Raw genomic sequence first — 15,957 nt, 5'->3', positions numbered from 1 at the left:
TGGTCCACCTTGCAGATCCTGGCTTTGAATTGCTCCTTAAGCTGCTGAGGGAAATAGGCTTGGGATGTTAGATTCATGGCTGCCACAACTAAAAAGACAAAAGGAAGGTGATGATTAATGTGGCTTAGTTACAGGTATGATGCAATTATTTGACAAAGGCAGGGAAAGTTGAGCTGCCATTCTTCTCCCATTCACTGGATCTAACACTGATCTATGGGCCTGGCTCCTCCAGGGAAAATATAATAAATATGTGGTACCAGAGGATTTTAGAAAACAAATCTTACACAATGTCATCAAAGAGGTCACTAGAAGGACATTCTTTGAAGTCTATTGAGTTGAAGAATATGTAGATCTGAGACATAATCCCAGCAATGATGAGGTCTCCTGGCTGGTGGTACTTGTGAAGAATAGGAAGGGGATTACTGATGCTGCATTCAATGTTAGGAATCTTGCATGTCACCTGAGGCAAAAGCACTGGTAGCCATAGTACAAATCCAACTATCTGGCATGAAATAATTCTTCTTGTACATAAATTCTCCCACCTCCACATTCTCCTTTGCTGAGTCCTGTACTGAAGCCTGCGCAGCCTGACTTAAGTAGACACTAGGGGCTGATTTGTGGCTCAGATGGTGCAGGATAAAGTCTCTCTTATGAGACGGACCAAGCGCTGGCTATCTCGTCATACCTTCGAAATGTACAAGGGATATTAGTAGGATCCTCCTATTTTCATTAATAATAATTCAGCTCATAGTCCCTTTATATGGGGAGAAGTGTCTTCTGTTCTTATGTTAATAATTACAAGGGCGATGATCACATTATTATGGTTTACAGGCACTTAGATGTGATGGCTGCAATCATCCAGTTTATGTCATCACCTAGTTGTGTTATGGGAATTAATGGGCCCAGATGATGCAATTTGTAGCAAGAAACTAGATGGATGTAACTATAGTAGTTAGGGGCAGATGATGTTTATATTCTCAGCTTTGCATATCAGGGACCATTAAGCAAACAATATGCTAGATGCACTATTCTTGAAAGTGAAGTTGGGGTGCATGCTCTGTGCAGGTCTCAGAGGTCTATATGAAAGGTGAGAATGAGAGTATTTTGTGGGTATTTTCCAGAGTTCAAAAGTAGCAGAAAAGTTTCAAAAGATTCCCTATTAATAAGACGATGTTTGAAATCCCCTTGAAAAAATATTGTGTGTGGAGGGAGTTTAATATCCTTGAGAACCAGCCCTAAGTTTGTATTCTCTGCAGTCCTGACTTCTGTTCATTTGTAATGAGACGCCTGGAGAACAAGGATCAACTCAGCAGACTCTCCACCTCTTCCCATGCCAGAGGTTGTCCACCTTATAAGGTCTGCCAGAGACTATTCATTGCCTGCCCAGTGATACACTGTAGAAACTTCCAAGCTTACTTAAGAAGAGTTTGACTTCTTCAACCCCAGCCTGGTGGAACACTCTGTCACAAGAGATCAGGGCCCTGCGGGATTTGACATCTTTCTGCAGGACCTGCAAGACGGAGTTGTTCTGCCAGGCCTTTGGTCAGGGCTCAGCCTGACTCCCCTTTTCTTTTTGTATGAGAACTAATATGAAAGAGGCCTCCCAGTGTTCTCACTGGCCCATATAAGATCAGCGTAATCAGCTGGGCCTGATGAACATTTACTGTTCCCAACCCTAACCCTGCGGAAAGCCATCTAATTAGATTCTAAAGTGATTTTGACCCGTTTTTAGGAGGTAATTTAATTATTGTTTGATTTTATACTAATGTTAAATATCTGATGTTAGCCGCCCTGAGCCCGACTTGGGCCAGGGAGGGCAGGATATAAATAAAATTTATTATTATTATTCAGGCCCTAAGGTCCTGAAAATTATAGGCTGGTTAGTATAACATCTGTCCTGGGAAGACTTGTAGAAAGTATGACCATTCAGTCAGTCATAATTTTATTTGTAAGCTGCTCTTCTACAAAAACAATCAGGCTCCAAGTGTCTTACAACAAAGAAAACAGGAAGACATCTCAAAATGAACCAAGTCCAAAAGTTTACTCATGGCTTTTCTAAAGTCATAGAATTTTAGTGGCTTCAATGATTCTTTCTTCTTAACTGCTCCTTGTTATTCAACTCAGGCCTCAGTATAATAATATAACATTTTGGGGAAAATATGCAGCCAAGTATCCCAAAGCTGGAGGCCAAGATGGAGAAGATCTTGACAGCCACCATGTATTTTCCTTTGGTGCTCAAGTACGTTGGGACAAAGGAAAGCCAAACGCTACAAAAGACCAACATGCTGAAGGTGATGAACTTGGCTTCATTAAAACTGTCAGGCAACTTCCTGGCTAGGAATGCCATGATGAAGCTGAACATGGCCAGGAAGCCCATAAAGCCCAGAGCACAATAGAACATGAAGGACGATCCTTCATTACATTGCAATACAATCTCTTTGGTCACTGAATGCATGTCTAAATCTGGGAACGGAGGAGATATTGCCAGCCACACAATGCAAATGGCGACTTGTGTAAGGGAGCAGGAAAGAACAATGGAAATGGACAGTCTTCTTCCTGCCCACATCCTCATCCTGCTCCCGGGTTTGGTGGCCATGAAAGCCAGAACGACAATGATGGTTTTGGCCAACACACAAGAAATTGCCACTGAAAAGATTATGCCAAATGCGGTTTGTTGAAGAAGACAGGTGAGACTTTCAGGCTGGCCAATGAATAGCAAAACACAAAGAAAGGAGAGAAGGAGGGAGAGAAGGAGAAGGTAGGTGAGGCTCCGGTTGTTGGCTTTGACTATGGGAGTGTCCCTGTGCATAATGAAGATTCCCAGCACCAAAGCTGTGATGAAAGACAAGGAAAGAGCAGAACTGGTCAAAGTGATTCCCAAAGGTTCTTCATACGTCAGGAAGGTTATATATTTTGGAATACATGAATCCTGGTCGTCATTTGGAAACTGATCTTCTGGACACTGGAAACAGTTTTCCGTATCTAGAAAAGAAAACATCAGATCTGAAATAATCAAATCTAAATATGAGAAAGACCTGGATGAATGTTGTCAGGTGAAAAATTGAAATATAAATATTTACAAGATGTTGTTCTCACAGATGAGCAACCCAGCAGCACTGGGTCCTCAGTTCTGTCAATGAATATGTCTTTCCCTACTACTTATTGTTGGGGTGGCGTGGAACAAACGGCTTCTCCTCTTGGTCTGGGGAAGGGCAGCCTTGCCGTCTCCACTGACTGCTGAAGGATCAGCTTCAGGGACCACTGTTAACCCTTTCCTTGTCAGCAAGAACATCCCGCACCAACTATACAAAGGCAGTTGACAGCACCAATTGTCAATTTCTTTTGTACTGCATAGAGGCAAGAAAGCACACTTTGGCCCAATCAATCACATAGATGATTTTGAGCTGCTGGGTCTGGGATGAGTACATGTTGCTTCCTGTTCTTTTGCATTTCACCTCAAGAGGCAATAGACTGAAAGGTGGTGCATAAGTCTTTAAAATGAATGAATGAGTTTGGTCTGTGTCACTTTGACATTACCTTTTGAAAATTGTGGCATTCCATTGTTGATATTTTATTGTTAGATTGCTTTAAGCTGTTTTACAGGAAACAATTCATGAATGGAATTTATGTATCATGTGTGGTGTCTTCAAGGTACAAAGATTCAGGATGTGGCAGAGAAATTGCCAGGTCTTATAAAGCCCACTCACCACAACCCTTTCCTTCTTATCCATGTGGGTACTAACCATACTGCCGCAACAACCTTGTATAGCAAGGGGCTGTGTGACTTGGGGCAGGAAGCTGGAAGGCCTTGAGACACAGGTGGCCTTTTCATAACTCCTGCCTGTTGAAGGTCATGGCCCAGGAAGAGAGAGGAAAATACTGGAGGTAAACAACTGGCTGTGCAGGTGGCGTCATCAGGGAGGGTTTGGCTTCTTGGACTGGGCTATGCTGATTACATGTCAGTTTCTCAGATTGCATCTTCATTCATATCAGCAGCTACCACCACTGTAGAACTGTGAACCACTCTTTTGACACAAGGGAAATGACTCTCTCTATATCCTGATGTCAATATCCCTGATAAACTGTGTGCATGATATTTCTTACCCTTCTGGTTTGAGATCTTCCCTTCCGGACATGGAATGCAATCATAGCAGCAAAATGGCTTCCCTTCCTTCTTGGCCTTCTGATATCCCGGGTGACAATTGTCATTGCACACAGAAAGAGGCTGTGCCTGTCCATACATGAAAGAAAAGAATGTTTTAATTTTTGCAAGTTTGTACCTCACTGGTTATTTTGAATCACGGAGGATTTTGTTTCATTTTGCAATCTGGAGCAAGCCTCCCTTTTCTGTACCTGCTGGATTATACCTGAATCAGATAATTTCTTGACCCACCCTCCCTCCCTCCCTTCCTTCCTTCCTTCCTTCCTTCCTTCCTTCCTTCCTTCCTTCCTTTCTTTCTTTCATCAATTTCTACCTGCTTGACATGCTTGCTTAAAACATTTGACCAAAACAATTCAATCCAAGGTTCCCAGAGCGACTTGTGAACCACAGAATGTTTGACCATAGCACAACCTGAATGGCCTCTACCTGATTAAAGCTCTTGGGCCACACAATAGCATTCTCAGAAATGGTGAATGTTTCTTCCCGTGGTGCCATGGGGTCTATCTTTCCAACTCTGGCTCTCAGAAAGGACTGGTTTGGGAATGTCACCCAGTTGGTGATATCAAATCCTGTTTCTAACTCTCCATTTTTATTGAAGGAAATTGCTTCACCAGAACTGCTATTATATGAGGTTCTTCTCAGAAAATGGTTGAGCTAAATTTTGGAAGGAAATATAAGAACAAGAAGATTGGGGTGTTAAAGGATATGGGTAATGAATCTGTATTTTGGTGGAACCTCAGAAATACCAGAGGATGATCGGCAAAGCCTAGCATCATGCTCTCACACTGACCAACCATGGAAATCCTGGGAGGAAAAATATTGTCCTCAGTGTGGTTCTCAACAGTTAGTATTCCGAGGCATACGGACTCCAACCGTGGAGTAGAACATAGCCTTTATATCTAGCAGCATCTGGTAGCTCTTGAGTTCAACTTGCTCCTCAGGATTCAACTCATATGTACACATAGGATTCAACTCATATGTACACATCCCTCTCTAGGTCCTACTTAAAATAATGGGTGCACTATAAATAACCCCTACATAGGGAAAGACAAACTCAGTGATGAGCATGTGCTTTGCATGCAGCGCATCCCAGGTCCAGTCTCTGACATCTCCAGGTAGGTCTGGCAAAGTCCCAAGGAGCTGCCAGCCAGTGTAAACAAGACTGAGCTAGACAGACTGATGGTCTGATTCAATATAATTGGCCTTCCTCTGTTTATTCATGTTTCCTAGATAAACTTAACAAAATGGAATCTATGACAGCACTAAGAGCAAAACTGCGTGATGACACTTGGAGTTGACAGAATATCATAAATTTGGAGGAGGACAGGAAGCCAGGATTAGCCTAAAATCCTTTCTGCCTGTGTGACACTTGTAATGAAAGTTATTACATAGACACACACCCATGCACACACACTAGCTTCCATCGATATGAAGAAATGATCAAATTCCCTCTGAACCACTGCTAAAATCCTAGCAACTATTATTCACAGTTTTTAAAAGGAATGCAATGCCAAGTGATGCATTCAATTTCTTAAGGGATTTGGCTTTTAGATGCAAAATAGCCTTGATAGACAGCTTTATACACTGTCTGGATTCCACTTTTTGTTCTCCCAGATATGGTGGTGTTTCCTGCATAAGCTTCCTCAAGACTTTACCTTCCACAGCTGGTGACTCAGAAGCTTCATTCTTCCCTCATCCGCCAATGCTCTGTGCTTGAACCTCGATGAATGCATGGCATGCAATGCATGTGCCACAGCAAAGACAGCAGTGTAAACACTGTAGCTGTGGCCTGTCATGCTCATTTCAAAAACAGAGGCAGGCAGAGTCTCCAGCTTCTCCTTCCCACTGCAGATCTCACCATCCCACCTGTTGACCATAGGTCTTGGGGGAAAACATTTAAATGCTTCTTCCCAAAATGCCTTGATAAAGTCATATTCTTTGTCTGAAGTAGGGTTTCTCATCTGGAGAAATTTCTGGAAAGCTGACACTTCCTTTGAGTGGACAGCAAAGACTATTGAACCATGGAATAAGCCTATGTCCCAAGTCCTTTGGAATGGAACTGATGTGAAATCCATCTGAGTTGTCATAATCCAGACTTTATCTTTGCCTTTTACTGATGTGTCCTCAAGTTGTGAATACTCGTGAAACATTCTCAAAATTATAATGGTATCAATTTCCCCCTGAATGATCACCGCATCAGCAGTGCTTCTCTTGACAATATTGCTTGTTTCCATCCCTTCTGACACTATGACAGCAATGTCATTGGAGTTAGTCATTACTGGGAATCTTTCAATGAAATCAAAGCAAATCCCTCTCTTGACAAACTGGGGAAGTATGTTGCTTACAAATGTCTCTCCATTGGCATCGCTCACAGACAGCACTCCAACCCACGTCCACCTGAAATGCAGCAGTAGTTGGAGAATCCCTTTATACTGATGAGCCACATCTGGGAACATCTGGTGGTAGAAAACGGTCTGGGTTGTCTGCTTGGTCACTGGAGCAGAGCCATATATGAGCTGAAGAAATGAAAGAAGGAGAAAAGAGCAGGAAATTTCCAAAATTAAAAGGGGGAGGGATAATTCTGTGTCATTTTATTCTGTTGAAGTTGTATGCCAAACATTAAAGAAGATTTTAACCTTGATTAAGAAGTCTGCATTTATTGAATGCTGCTGAGAATTTCATGTGTTTGTGAGGTACAAAGAGGCTGAGCATTCATATACACCAGGATTAGGACAGTGTGACCTGCCAATGCTCTCAAGCTGGCCCTGGAACAACCACCCCACTAGCTCTGCTACACACCTTCAACAGAGATTATGACATTTTATTTATCCGGAAGGAAGATTCAGAGGGGTGCCTGTAAAAAGACTTATCCTACTGTACAAAGGTAACATTTACATTCATTGCACTGCCACTTTTGCCTCTCACCCCAACCATCAATTGCAGAGCTCTCAAAAGGTTGCTCAGGAGGGAATGTGGTCCTTGGGCTGGAAAATGTTCCCCATTTCTGCTATGCTTCCCCAGCTATGCTTAGAGAGAGTAGGGTCAAAAGCAACACTTCATATTAGATCACAAAATAGAACCATATTCATTTAGTCTGACTTGATTTCATTTCCAAGCAAGGAGGAACATGGCCAAGGACTCAGGATATTTGAATACTTTAATTGCTTCTACTTGGTAAAATGAGGGTCATTTTTTTTGCAAGCTTGTCTTGTTTAACTATCATTTATATGCTACAAATGGTTCTAGTTGCTTCTTTTAAAGCCTTCACATACCTGTGGTTTATTTGTTTTGGGTTTATTTTATGTCTGGATTTGTCTGACAATGATAAATAAGTGTATATATGTTATGTATAATATCATCAGATCTTGTGTGAAAACATTGCAGTTTGCAGGATCATTAATTTTTTTAAATAATAATAATAAAACTATTCTTAAACTTTTGTTCTCTTATTCTTGCCTTCACTCCCCCATTCTGAAAAAGTGTTGAAAGATACCTTCCTCAAAAACATCAGACCTTCATTTCCCCTGTGAACTTCACCTCCAACTTTGTACTTCTTTGTACATTAACAAACATTGCTGCTTATTTACAGTTTTTCCCTGGAGAAAACCTACAGTTCCTTCCATATCCCTCCTCTGAGTTTGAAATATACAAGGCAAAGAGGAAATGCAAGTCCTTAAGACAGGTTTCTTGGGACTGACATATATAGCTAACTTAGCTCCACTAAGTAGTGGAGCTTTCCCAGGAGGAGTGGACCTCTTCAGACTCAATGTCTATGAGAACATCAGGCTGATCCTTTCCCCTTTTACATTTAAACATTTAATTCCCTTCTCTACCGATCGCTCAACACATTAAAATAATCTGTATTCTGAAGACAAGGATATATTCAGTACTTAATTTTTCTGAATGTACAAACTGATCTTGAAAACCACCTAAAAATACTTCGAATCACCAAAACACAAGTGAAAATTACTTGTTATACTCCCATGCTCTAGTGCCTGCCATACCTGTGGGATTTTGTAGATGCGCAGGATATCTGCCATGTGGAGACAAACTTCAGAGATGGGCCCCCCAATGACAGCTACTGGATTGTTGACATTATCACATTTGTAGTTAGGGATGAATCTGCCCTGGGTGGAGAAGACCTCCATTGAGGCCTGATAGGTCCATCTTGGATTGAAATAACTATTGTAGATATGGAAGGTCAAAGTAAGATTAAGCAAAATCTTGGGATTTTCATTGATTTCCTCTACAGCAAATATCAGTGCCAGGACATGCTGGTAGATCTGTAGCATGACCCTGAAATGAGAGGATTGGAGGATTTATAAATTATTTCCATCCCAAGGATGAAGAAATGTTGCCATGCACAGTTGGCTTTTTATCACATGGGCTCAGCCACCCAATACTATTTTGAGAGAACCTGTTTGCAAAGTTCTCATTGAGAGTCACCTGCCCACCTCATATTTTGGAGATTTAAATTTCTTAGTGTTGGTTTTCTGAATGGCACTGGTGCATCCAGAATTTGACATTGTCTCATTTCTAAAAACATATCCATGCACACAAATTGCACCTTATAAAATGAGAGTGAGCAGAATCCCTGAACTATCAGAAATAGTTAAAAACAGACCATTTTTATCCATACCCCACCTTCCATTTAAGAACAGTGGCCTAGTTTTGATGGCTACAATAGTGAACTTTGCTTTACCTTATTCCTTGTAAACCACTTGGAGGTTCTATTTCTATATTTCTATATAATTTTTCTGTGATCTTAGGGTTGGAGGTTGCCATTAAAATCAAAATACAAAATTTAGCTGAGCTTCCCCAGAATGGAGGACGTTCTGGGGAGGTCAGTTGGGATCTTATGTCCTTATTTTTATTGGGGGAGGGGTTAAACATCATGAGAGAACATGGGCTAATGTTTCATCTGAGCTGCTTCTCCTTGAAAAATAATATGAGTTTTATGACTCAATAATTTAGCTAGTTTACTAGTAAGGGTAGCATCTCCCCTTTTTAAATAATTGTGCTTCCAAATATCGATGATCATTTTGGACTGTGGCTATTTATAATTTGTAGAAGCTGGTTGTTATATAGCGAACTATTTTTAAGGCAAATTTATTGTGTTGAATGCAAATTATTTCAATATTTTGTGTCCAAGACAATCAGAAGCAAGTGGAAGGTAAGATCACCACCGGAGGTCCCTGCAACACCATTAGTTGAATCACTCCTTTGATGGTAATCCCAGTTTGTAGGGGCTCTAACCTAAGATCCATCTTTTCCAGAGCTCAGTCACATAGTGCCCAACTAGATACTCATGGAAGGCCCACAAAACTCCATGGGATTCATAGGACAGGCTATTTAATATATCAGGCAAACCAAGTTTTGGAGAGCCATAGTCCCATTTGCAAACTTGAAACACACACCAGACACACAGGGCAACCTATTCTATCGGTTATAATACAAGACATCTTTCAAGATTAATTTCAGTGGAGCAAGGGGGGAACCCTGTGGGCACCAGGGAAGATCTCTGGGGGTGCATGCATACCCCACAGGTGCCACATTGGTGATCCGTATAATGGAAAGTTTGAAAATCTTACAAAGTTCCATCAAAGAGGTCCATTGAGGGACATTCTATGAACGTTATTGGTTTGGAAAACATGTACATCATAGACACGATGCCAGCAATGGTGAGATCTCCTGGATGGTGGAACTTATGAAGAATAGGAAGAGGGTCACTGGTGCCACATTTGACATCTGGAATCTTGCACACTACCTGAGGCAAAAACACTAGTACTAATACTACAGATGCCACTAACTTGCAAGAAAAAAATTCTTCTCCACACCCATTCATACTCATTATCTTCAAGCATGGTTTGAATGGAAACACAGTTGGTCGATGCAGAGCTCAAACTGCAGAAGATAAAGTATCAGTGATCAAACTGACAAGAGCCCTGACTGTCTCTAGCCCCAGCATGGAATGATACAAGGTTTATTGACAGCATACTTCCTTCTTCTGTGCATGGTTTTGCTGGTGATTAGTACTGAAGCTCCCTTGGGACTTTGTGGAAAAGTAGGAGTCATCATGTTTAATTTGATAATTAGGAAGAACAATAATTGCCTATTTAGAATCACAGATTCTGTGAGACGATGAGGACAACATGTTTATCTGATCTCAGCAGGTCTTCTGTGGTCTTCATCACGTGGACAGCAAGCGAGGCATCAGCTTGTAATAACCAAGAGCAACTGAAAAGCCCCCCAGAAAACAAGTGAGCCTGGAATAAGACTAATCAACCACAAATGACTTCTTTGCAAAGTCTGCGTAAAAGGTCTCATATTTAGAAGGTTTTTAAAGAAAGAAATACTTTTGGAAATCCAGGTGAAAACTTCAGTGGCCATTGAGTAACCAGTATGGTTAGATAAGAGTTAAATATCCTAGCAAGAAACACACAGGGTTGTATCCAAAGTTAGTAATGTTTAGAGCAGACCCATTTACATTAATGGAATAACTAATTTAGGTCCATTAATTCAATGATCAAGATGTGCATCTACCAGCATACCTATAGATCCACCATCCTGCTGAATCACGCAACGAGAGCATTAATATCGAACTTCATGGTGCTGCTGTCGAGAGATTAGCATGTAGATGCAACATAACTGTCAGCAGAGATAGCCAGTTTTGGGTTTAGGAAGACTTTGATCTTTATGCTGTGGCTACTGGCAGGTGATCAAAAGTAGAGGGAATGTGCAACTTCTGAGAAGAAATGAAAACCAATAGAAACAACAGATACACATGTGCAATGGAGCTCACAGACAAATTTCAGTGCGGTGGCTGTAATCTCCAGACTGCTTGTGATATGGATGTTAAATGGACTGATTTGTTCTCTAGAACTTCTCAGTTCTGTTGCGTCCTGCTCACTCTCACAGCTAGAGGTGCAGAAGCCTATACTTGTATAGGTTTCAAAAGAGTGAGCAAAAGAAAAACACCTTAAAAATGAGACCTTAAGGAGAGGGAAATTGTATAAAATAGATTTACAAGATCTGTATTTTTATGTGGCATTAAAAGCTACCACCTGACTCACTTTTTTATACCTACAATACTTCAAAATCGAAATGTGAACCATAGACACATAGAACTGTTGGAAGGGGCCCTGAGGATCATCCAGTCCAACCCCCTACAAGAGAGGAATATGCAGCTCTTCCATGTGGGGGTCATTCCTGCAACCTTGGCATTATCAGTGCCACACGCTAACCAACTGAGCTATCCAGGTCCACAGTCACGCAGTTCACTAGAATATGGAAAAAGTCATCCAAGCACCTGACCGATTTATATACCTGTTACTTTGGTAGCCCAACTTTCCTCCCAGGAATTCCAGGTAGCATATGTGTTCTGTGTACCTTCCCCAGGTTTTATTCTCACAACCAGGGATTTTTTTTACAGCTGGAACTCAGTTCCAGCACCTCTCAGGTGGGTGCCATTGCCATTATAAGTTGTTGAACCAATTACAGTTGCTGAAAGGCACTTCTAGCCTCTGACACTACCTGAGACTTCAGGAAAGTGCAAATTAGGTGCACTGGGCTTTCAACGTAAACCAAATCAAATTCCCCACTCTCCCTAGAAAGAATATCACGGACCCAATCAGTTTGTATCCTAGAAGCAGAGAGAGAGAGAAAACACTTCAGTGTGTATATACATTTATTCCTGATTGCAGAGTTTAACAAATGCAAACATATGGGGGAGAAAATAATTACTGTATTAAAATGACAGAAGATCTTTCAGCACTGCAGTTTCCTCAATTTTATTCTCTTGCCACAGAGGTCTCCTTGTTAAATACTCATCTATTTAGCACAACACGTTTTCAATGTGGCCACAACTCATGTAACAGCAATGCAGACATCCTTTAAAGTTAAAATGTGATGTGATGACTCCCAAATAAATGCACCCAAAGATGTTTCTTGCAGCTATGTGAAGTTCCTCTGTTTCCTCCTGACCAAGGAATGGGGGCCACAGAATATTAGATATGTCAATTCTTTCTTCTTCTCAGCTGCTGCTTGTTGTTCAGTTCAGGCCTAAGCACAATAATGTAGCATTTTGGGAAGAATATACACCCCAGTAAGCCAGCACTGGAAGCTAAGATGGAGAAGATCTCCACAGCCACCATGTATTTCCCTTTTGTGCTCAGATAGGTGGGAACAAAGGACAGCCAAACACTACAAAAGACCAGCATGCTGAAGGTGATGAATTTGGCTTCATTAAAACTGTCAGGCAACTTCCTGGCTAAGAAAGCTACAGTGAAGCTGACAATAGCTAGTACGCCCATGTAGCCTAAGACACAGTAGAACATGGTGACTGAGCCATCATTACATTCCAGAAGGATTTCTTTAGTCATTGAGTGCATGTCTAAATCTGGGAATGGGGGAGAAGTTGTCAGCCACAAACCACAAAGAGTGACTTGAATAAAAGAACAGGAACAAACAATGGAGAGAGTTTGTCTTTTCCCCACCCATTTCCTCGTGGGTTTGGTGACCGTGAAAGCAAGAACCACGATGGTTGTCTTGGCCAGCACGCAAGAAACTGCCACTGAAAAGATGATGCCAAAAGCAGTTTGTCGAAGGAGACAGGTCACCTTGTCAGGCTGGCCGATGAAGAGCAGTGAGCAAAGGAAGGAGAGGGAGATGGAAAGGAGGAGGGAGAATGTGAGGCTCCGGTTATTGGCTCTGACGATGGGAGTGTCCCGGTGCTTAATGAAGATGCAAAGCACCAAAGCTGTGATGAAGGAAAACGAAAGAGCCAAAGTGGCCAGACTGATCCCCAAAGGCTCTGTATAAGACAAGAAACTGATGCATTTTGGAATGCATGAATCCTGTTCTAGGTTTGGATAATGATCTTGTGGACATGGAAAGCAGTCGTCCATGTCTGAAAAAGAAAAGTTTGGTTTCTGTACATGACAGCGTTATGTGCATTGCACTAAAATTATCAAGACAGCATTACAACAATATGAAAGAGACTTTACAGGTTCTAATCTGGCAAAGAATTAAGTGGTCTCCTCATGCAATTTGTAAGATGCCAAACTATGGGATGTTCCATGGGCCACCTGGGTCTTTATGCCCACCTCCATTTTAGAAGCTGAGTCCTATGACCAAGGGTGGCTTCTCTTCAAAGATATTATCAGTTATAAGTATGCAGAATATTTCTATTTGCCTTTCTGTTTTAGCTTATATTCTTTCAGCCGTCATTCTCTTCATTCCATTTCTGTTATCATCTCTCTCTTTCTTAGGGGGAAAAAAACACCTCCAAAAAGTACAGAATACCCTTCCACTCCCTCTCTTATCCTGTTTTCATTCCACTTCTCCCAACATGTCAGTTTGCATTCCAACAGCACTTAGCATATTCTGTCCTTATTGGTCTTTTCTGGGAGGTTGCCTGTGCAGGTATTTTTAAAGGGATTTTGAAGTTCTGAAAAACGTAGCATTCACAAAGCAGACTTTTCTATCTCCATTTTGAGTGTGGTTCGTGTGCCTCACCCCACTACATAATGATTGGCACATGTGGGGCTGTGCATCCTATTTTTATCTACATAATGACAAATGTAAGGTGCTGCCCTCATATCGTTAACCAGGCAGAGGGCTTTCTCGATAGTGGCGCCCGCCCTGTGGAATGCCCTCCCATCAGATGTCAAGGAAATAAATGACTATCTGAATTTTAGAAGACACCTCAAAGCAACCCTGTTAGCGAAGTTTTTAATGTTTGGTGTTTTATCGTGTTTTTAATATTCTGTTGGAAGCTGCACAGAGTGGCTTGGGGAACCCAGCCAGATGGGTGAGGTAGAAAACAATCAATCTATTATTATTATTATTATTATTATTATTATTATTATTATTATTATTGACCACAGGTGGTTACACTGGATGGCCCTTCTAACTCTTTGATTCTAACCATCCTTAAATTCTACATAACCTTTCCAATTGGTGACCCCATTAGTGTCCGTAGACTCTGGACATGTCTTCCTTACCTGTTTGGTTGGAAATCTTCCCTTCTGGACATGGAAGGCAATCATAGCAGCAAAATGGCATCCCTTCCTTCTTTGCCTTACGATAACCCAGGGGGCAATTGTCATTACAAAGAGAAAGAGGCTGTGCCTGTCCAGAGATGAAAGAGGAGGATGTTTACTAGATGGTGAAATTCTGCAGTGTGACAGTGTCTGCCATGTATGCTTCAACTGAAATCCCTTGGGGTCCCTCCCAATGATAAAATTCTATGATTCTATCTCATGCAGGACAGCCAATCACTGTCAGAAAAGAGAGAGCCATGCTTAAAATAATTTTCCCCTTATACTTTACAGTGATACCAGTCCTGTTTGGTTTGTCGTTTCTGTGATATTTCACTTGTCCAAGCTATTCTAGTACATTCCAGGTGCTGGGTGAGTATGGAAAAAGAGAGAAAAAATGAATATTGATGAGCCCCAGCCACTCTGGGGAATCTTGGGCCAGACAGCCTCACCTCCTCACCCATGAAAGGCGAACCATCTTTGGGGTTGGAGATTTGGCCAGTCTTCTCTAAGCACATATTTCAATGTGAGGGTCATGAGGAACAACTCTTATAGGGCTCAGAGTGTGGTTGGGTTATTCCTATGGGGTATGATGGGGGCCGTGTATCTATTGCCTCATGCCAGGTGGTTAACACTCACTTTGGAGGTGAGGTTGAGGCAGTTTAATAAAATCAGATCTTCAATGCAAACACCTTTGACTCTTTATTAAATGTGTAAACATTATTGAACTCCAACATTTATATCTCATCTCGTTATACTGGTATCCATGTGGAGATGTGTTGAGTTTATGTTAGGTTTCCAAAATAGCAATACATCTGGAATTTAGAATGCAGAGGCTTCATAGAACCTTTTCTACTACTGGTAACACTTGTCCATAGGATAAAAAATGGGAACTCTATGCACCATCTCATATTTTGGAACACATTGAAATGCGGGTTACTATAATTTCCTGTCCCTCCGATGAAATTGGCTGTTTTTGCTTGGTTATAGTTTGCTTATAATTTTAAGCCTATTTTTATTCATTTTTTGTGTTTATACTTCTACATTTCTCAGTGATGTTTAGAAGTATGTTCAATGTATTCCTTGTAGTTTAATCCTTGATTACAACCTTTCAGGACAAATGTCTACAAATTCTTTAAATATTAAAGTTTTCCAAGGAGAATGTTTTATTTGATGAAAAGAAGGGTTTGGATGGGTGACATCACCCAACTGACACAGCGAAGAAGACCTCTGCCCCCATGTCCCCATGTGCACACTAAAGCTATAGATGAGCAGAGCTATGCCAGTATCTGAACTGTTGAAAACTGAAGATGGGACTAATGAATAGCCCCCAATACATGAATGGACCTTACCTGGTTAAACCTGTTGGGCCACACAATGGCTTCCTCAGAAATAGTGAGCACTTCTTCTTGAGGAGCCATGGGGTCTATGCTTCCAACTTTGACTCTGCAGAAAGACTGGTTTGGGAACGTGAGCCAATTCATAATATCAAATCCAGCCTCTATCTCACCATTTTCATTGAAGGATACTTTTCCTCCAGCACTAATATTAAATGAGATGCTTCTTACAAACTGGTTGAGCTTAAATTGGCAAGGAAAGAAATAACAATTCATGAGGAAATCATGGGGATTTCAATGAATCTATCTAACGAAAAGTTTGCCCTAAGAATGACTAAAGTTGGATCCATCCAAATTCAAATTTACATTAAGATTTAGAAACAAAAAATATGTCAAGTAGACATGCATAGAATGATTC

General features: G+C 41.2%; 2 protein-coding genes across 2 annotated transcripts; both read right to left on the bottom strand.

Moving 5' to 3' along the window:
- Nucleotides 1–2,080: 2,080 nt before the first annotated feature.
- LOC308575586 (vomeronasal type-2 receptor 26-like) lies at nt 2,081–10,013 on the bottom strand (the record flags this gene model as incomplete). The annotated part of the gene is made up of 6 exons (XM_081174337.1): nt 2,081–2,982; nt 4,105–4,231; nt 4,589–4,816; nt 5,818–6,678; nt 8,167–8,458; nt 9,754–10,013. The coding sequence occupies 6 exons, from the start codon at nt 10,011–10,013 to the stop codon at nt 2,081–2,083; spliced, it is 2,670 nt and encodes an 889-aa protein (XP_081030463.1).
- Nucleotides 10,014–12,177: 2,164 nt separating this feature from the next.
- LOC308575585 (vomeronasal type-2 receptor 26-like) lies at nt 12,178–15,623 on the bottom strand (the record flags this gene model as incomplete). The annotated part of the gene is made up of 3 exons (XM_081174336.1): nt 12,178–13,070; nt 14,167–14,293; nt 15,555–15,623. 3 exons carry the CDS (start codon nt 15,621–15,623, stop codon nt 12,178–12,180), a joined length of 1,089 nt encoding a protein of 362 aa, XP_081030462.1.
- Between the last annotated feature and the right edge of the window lie 334 nt (nt 15,624–15,957).

Source organism: Podarcis bocagei, assembly GCF_964188305.1.
Source record: "Podarcis bocagei genome assembly, chromosome: 16".
In the NCBI taxonomy this organism is placed as follows: Eukaryota; Metazoa; Chordata; class Lepidosauria; order Squamata; family Lacertidae; genus Podarcis; species Podarcis bocagei.
The sequence above is the reverse complement of the archived record's forward strand: the minus strand, read 5'-3'. Positions and strand labels throughout refer to the sequence as shown.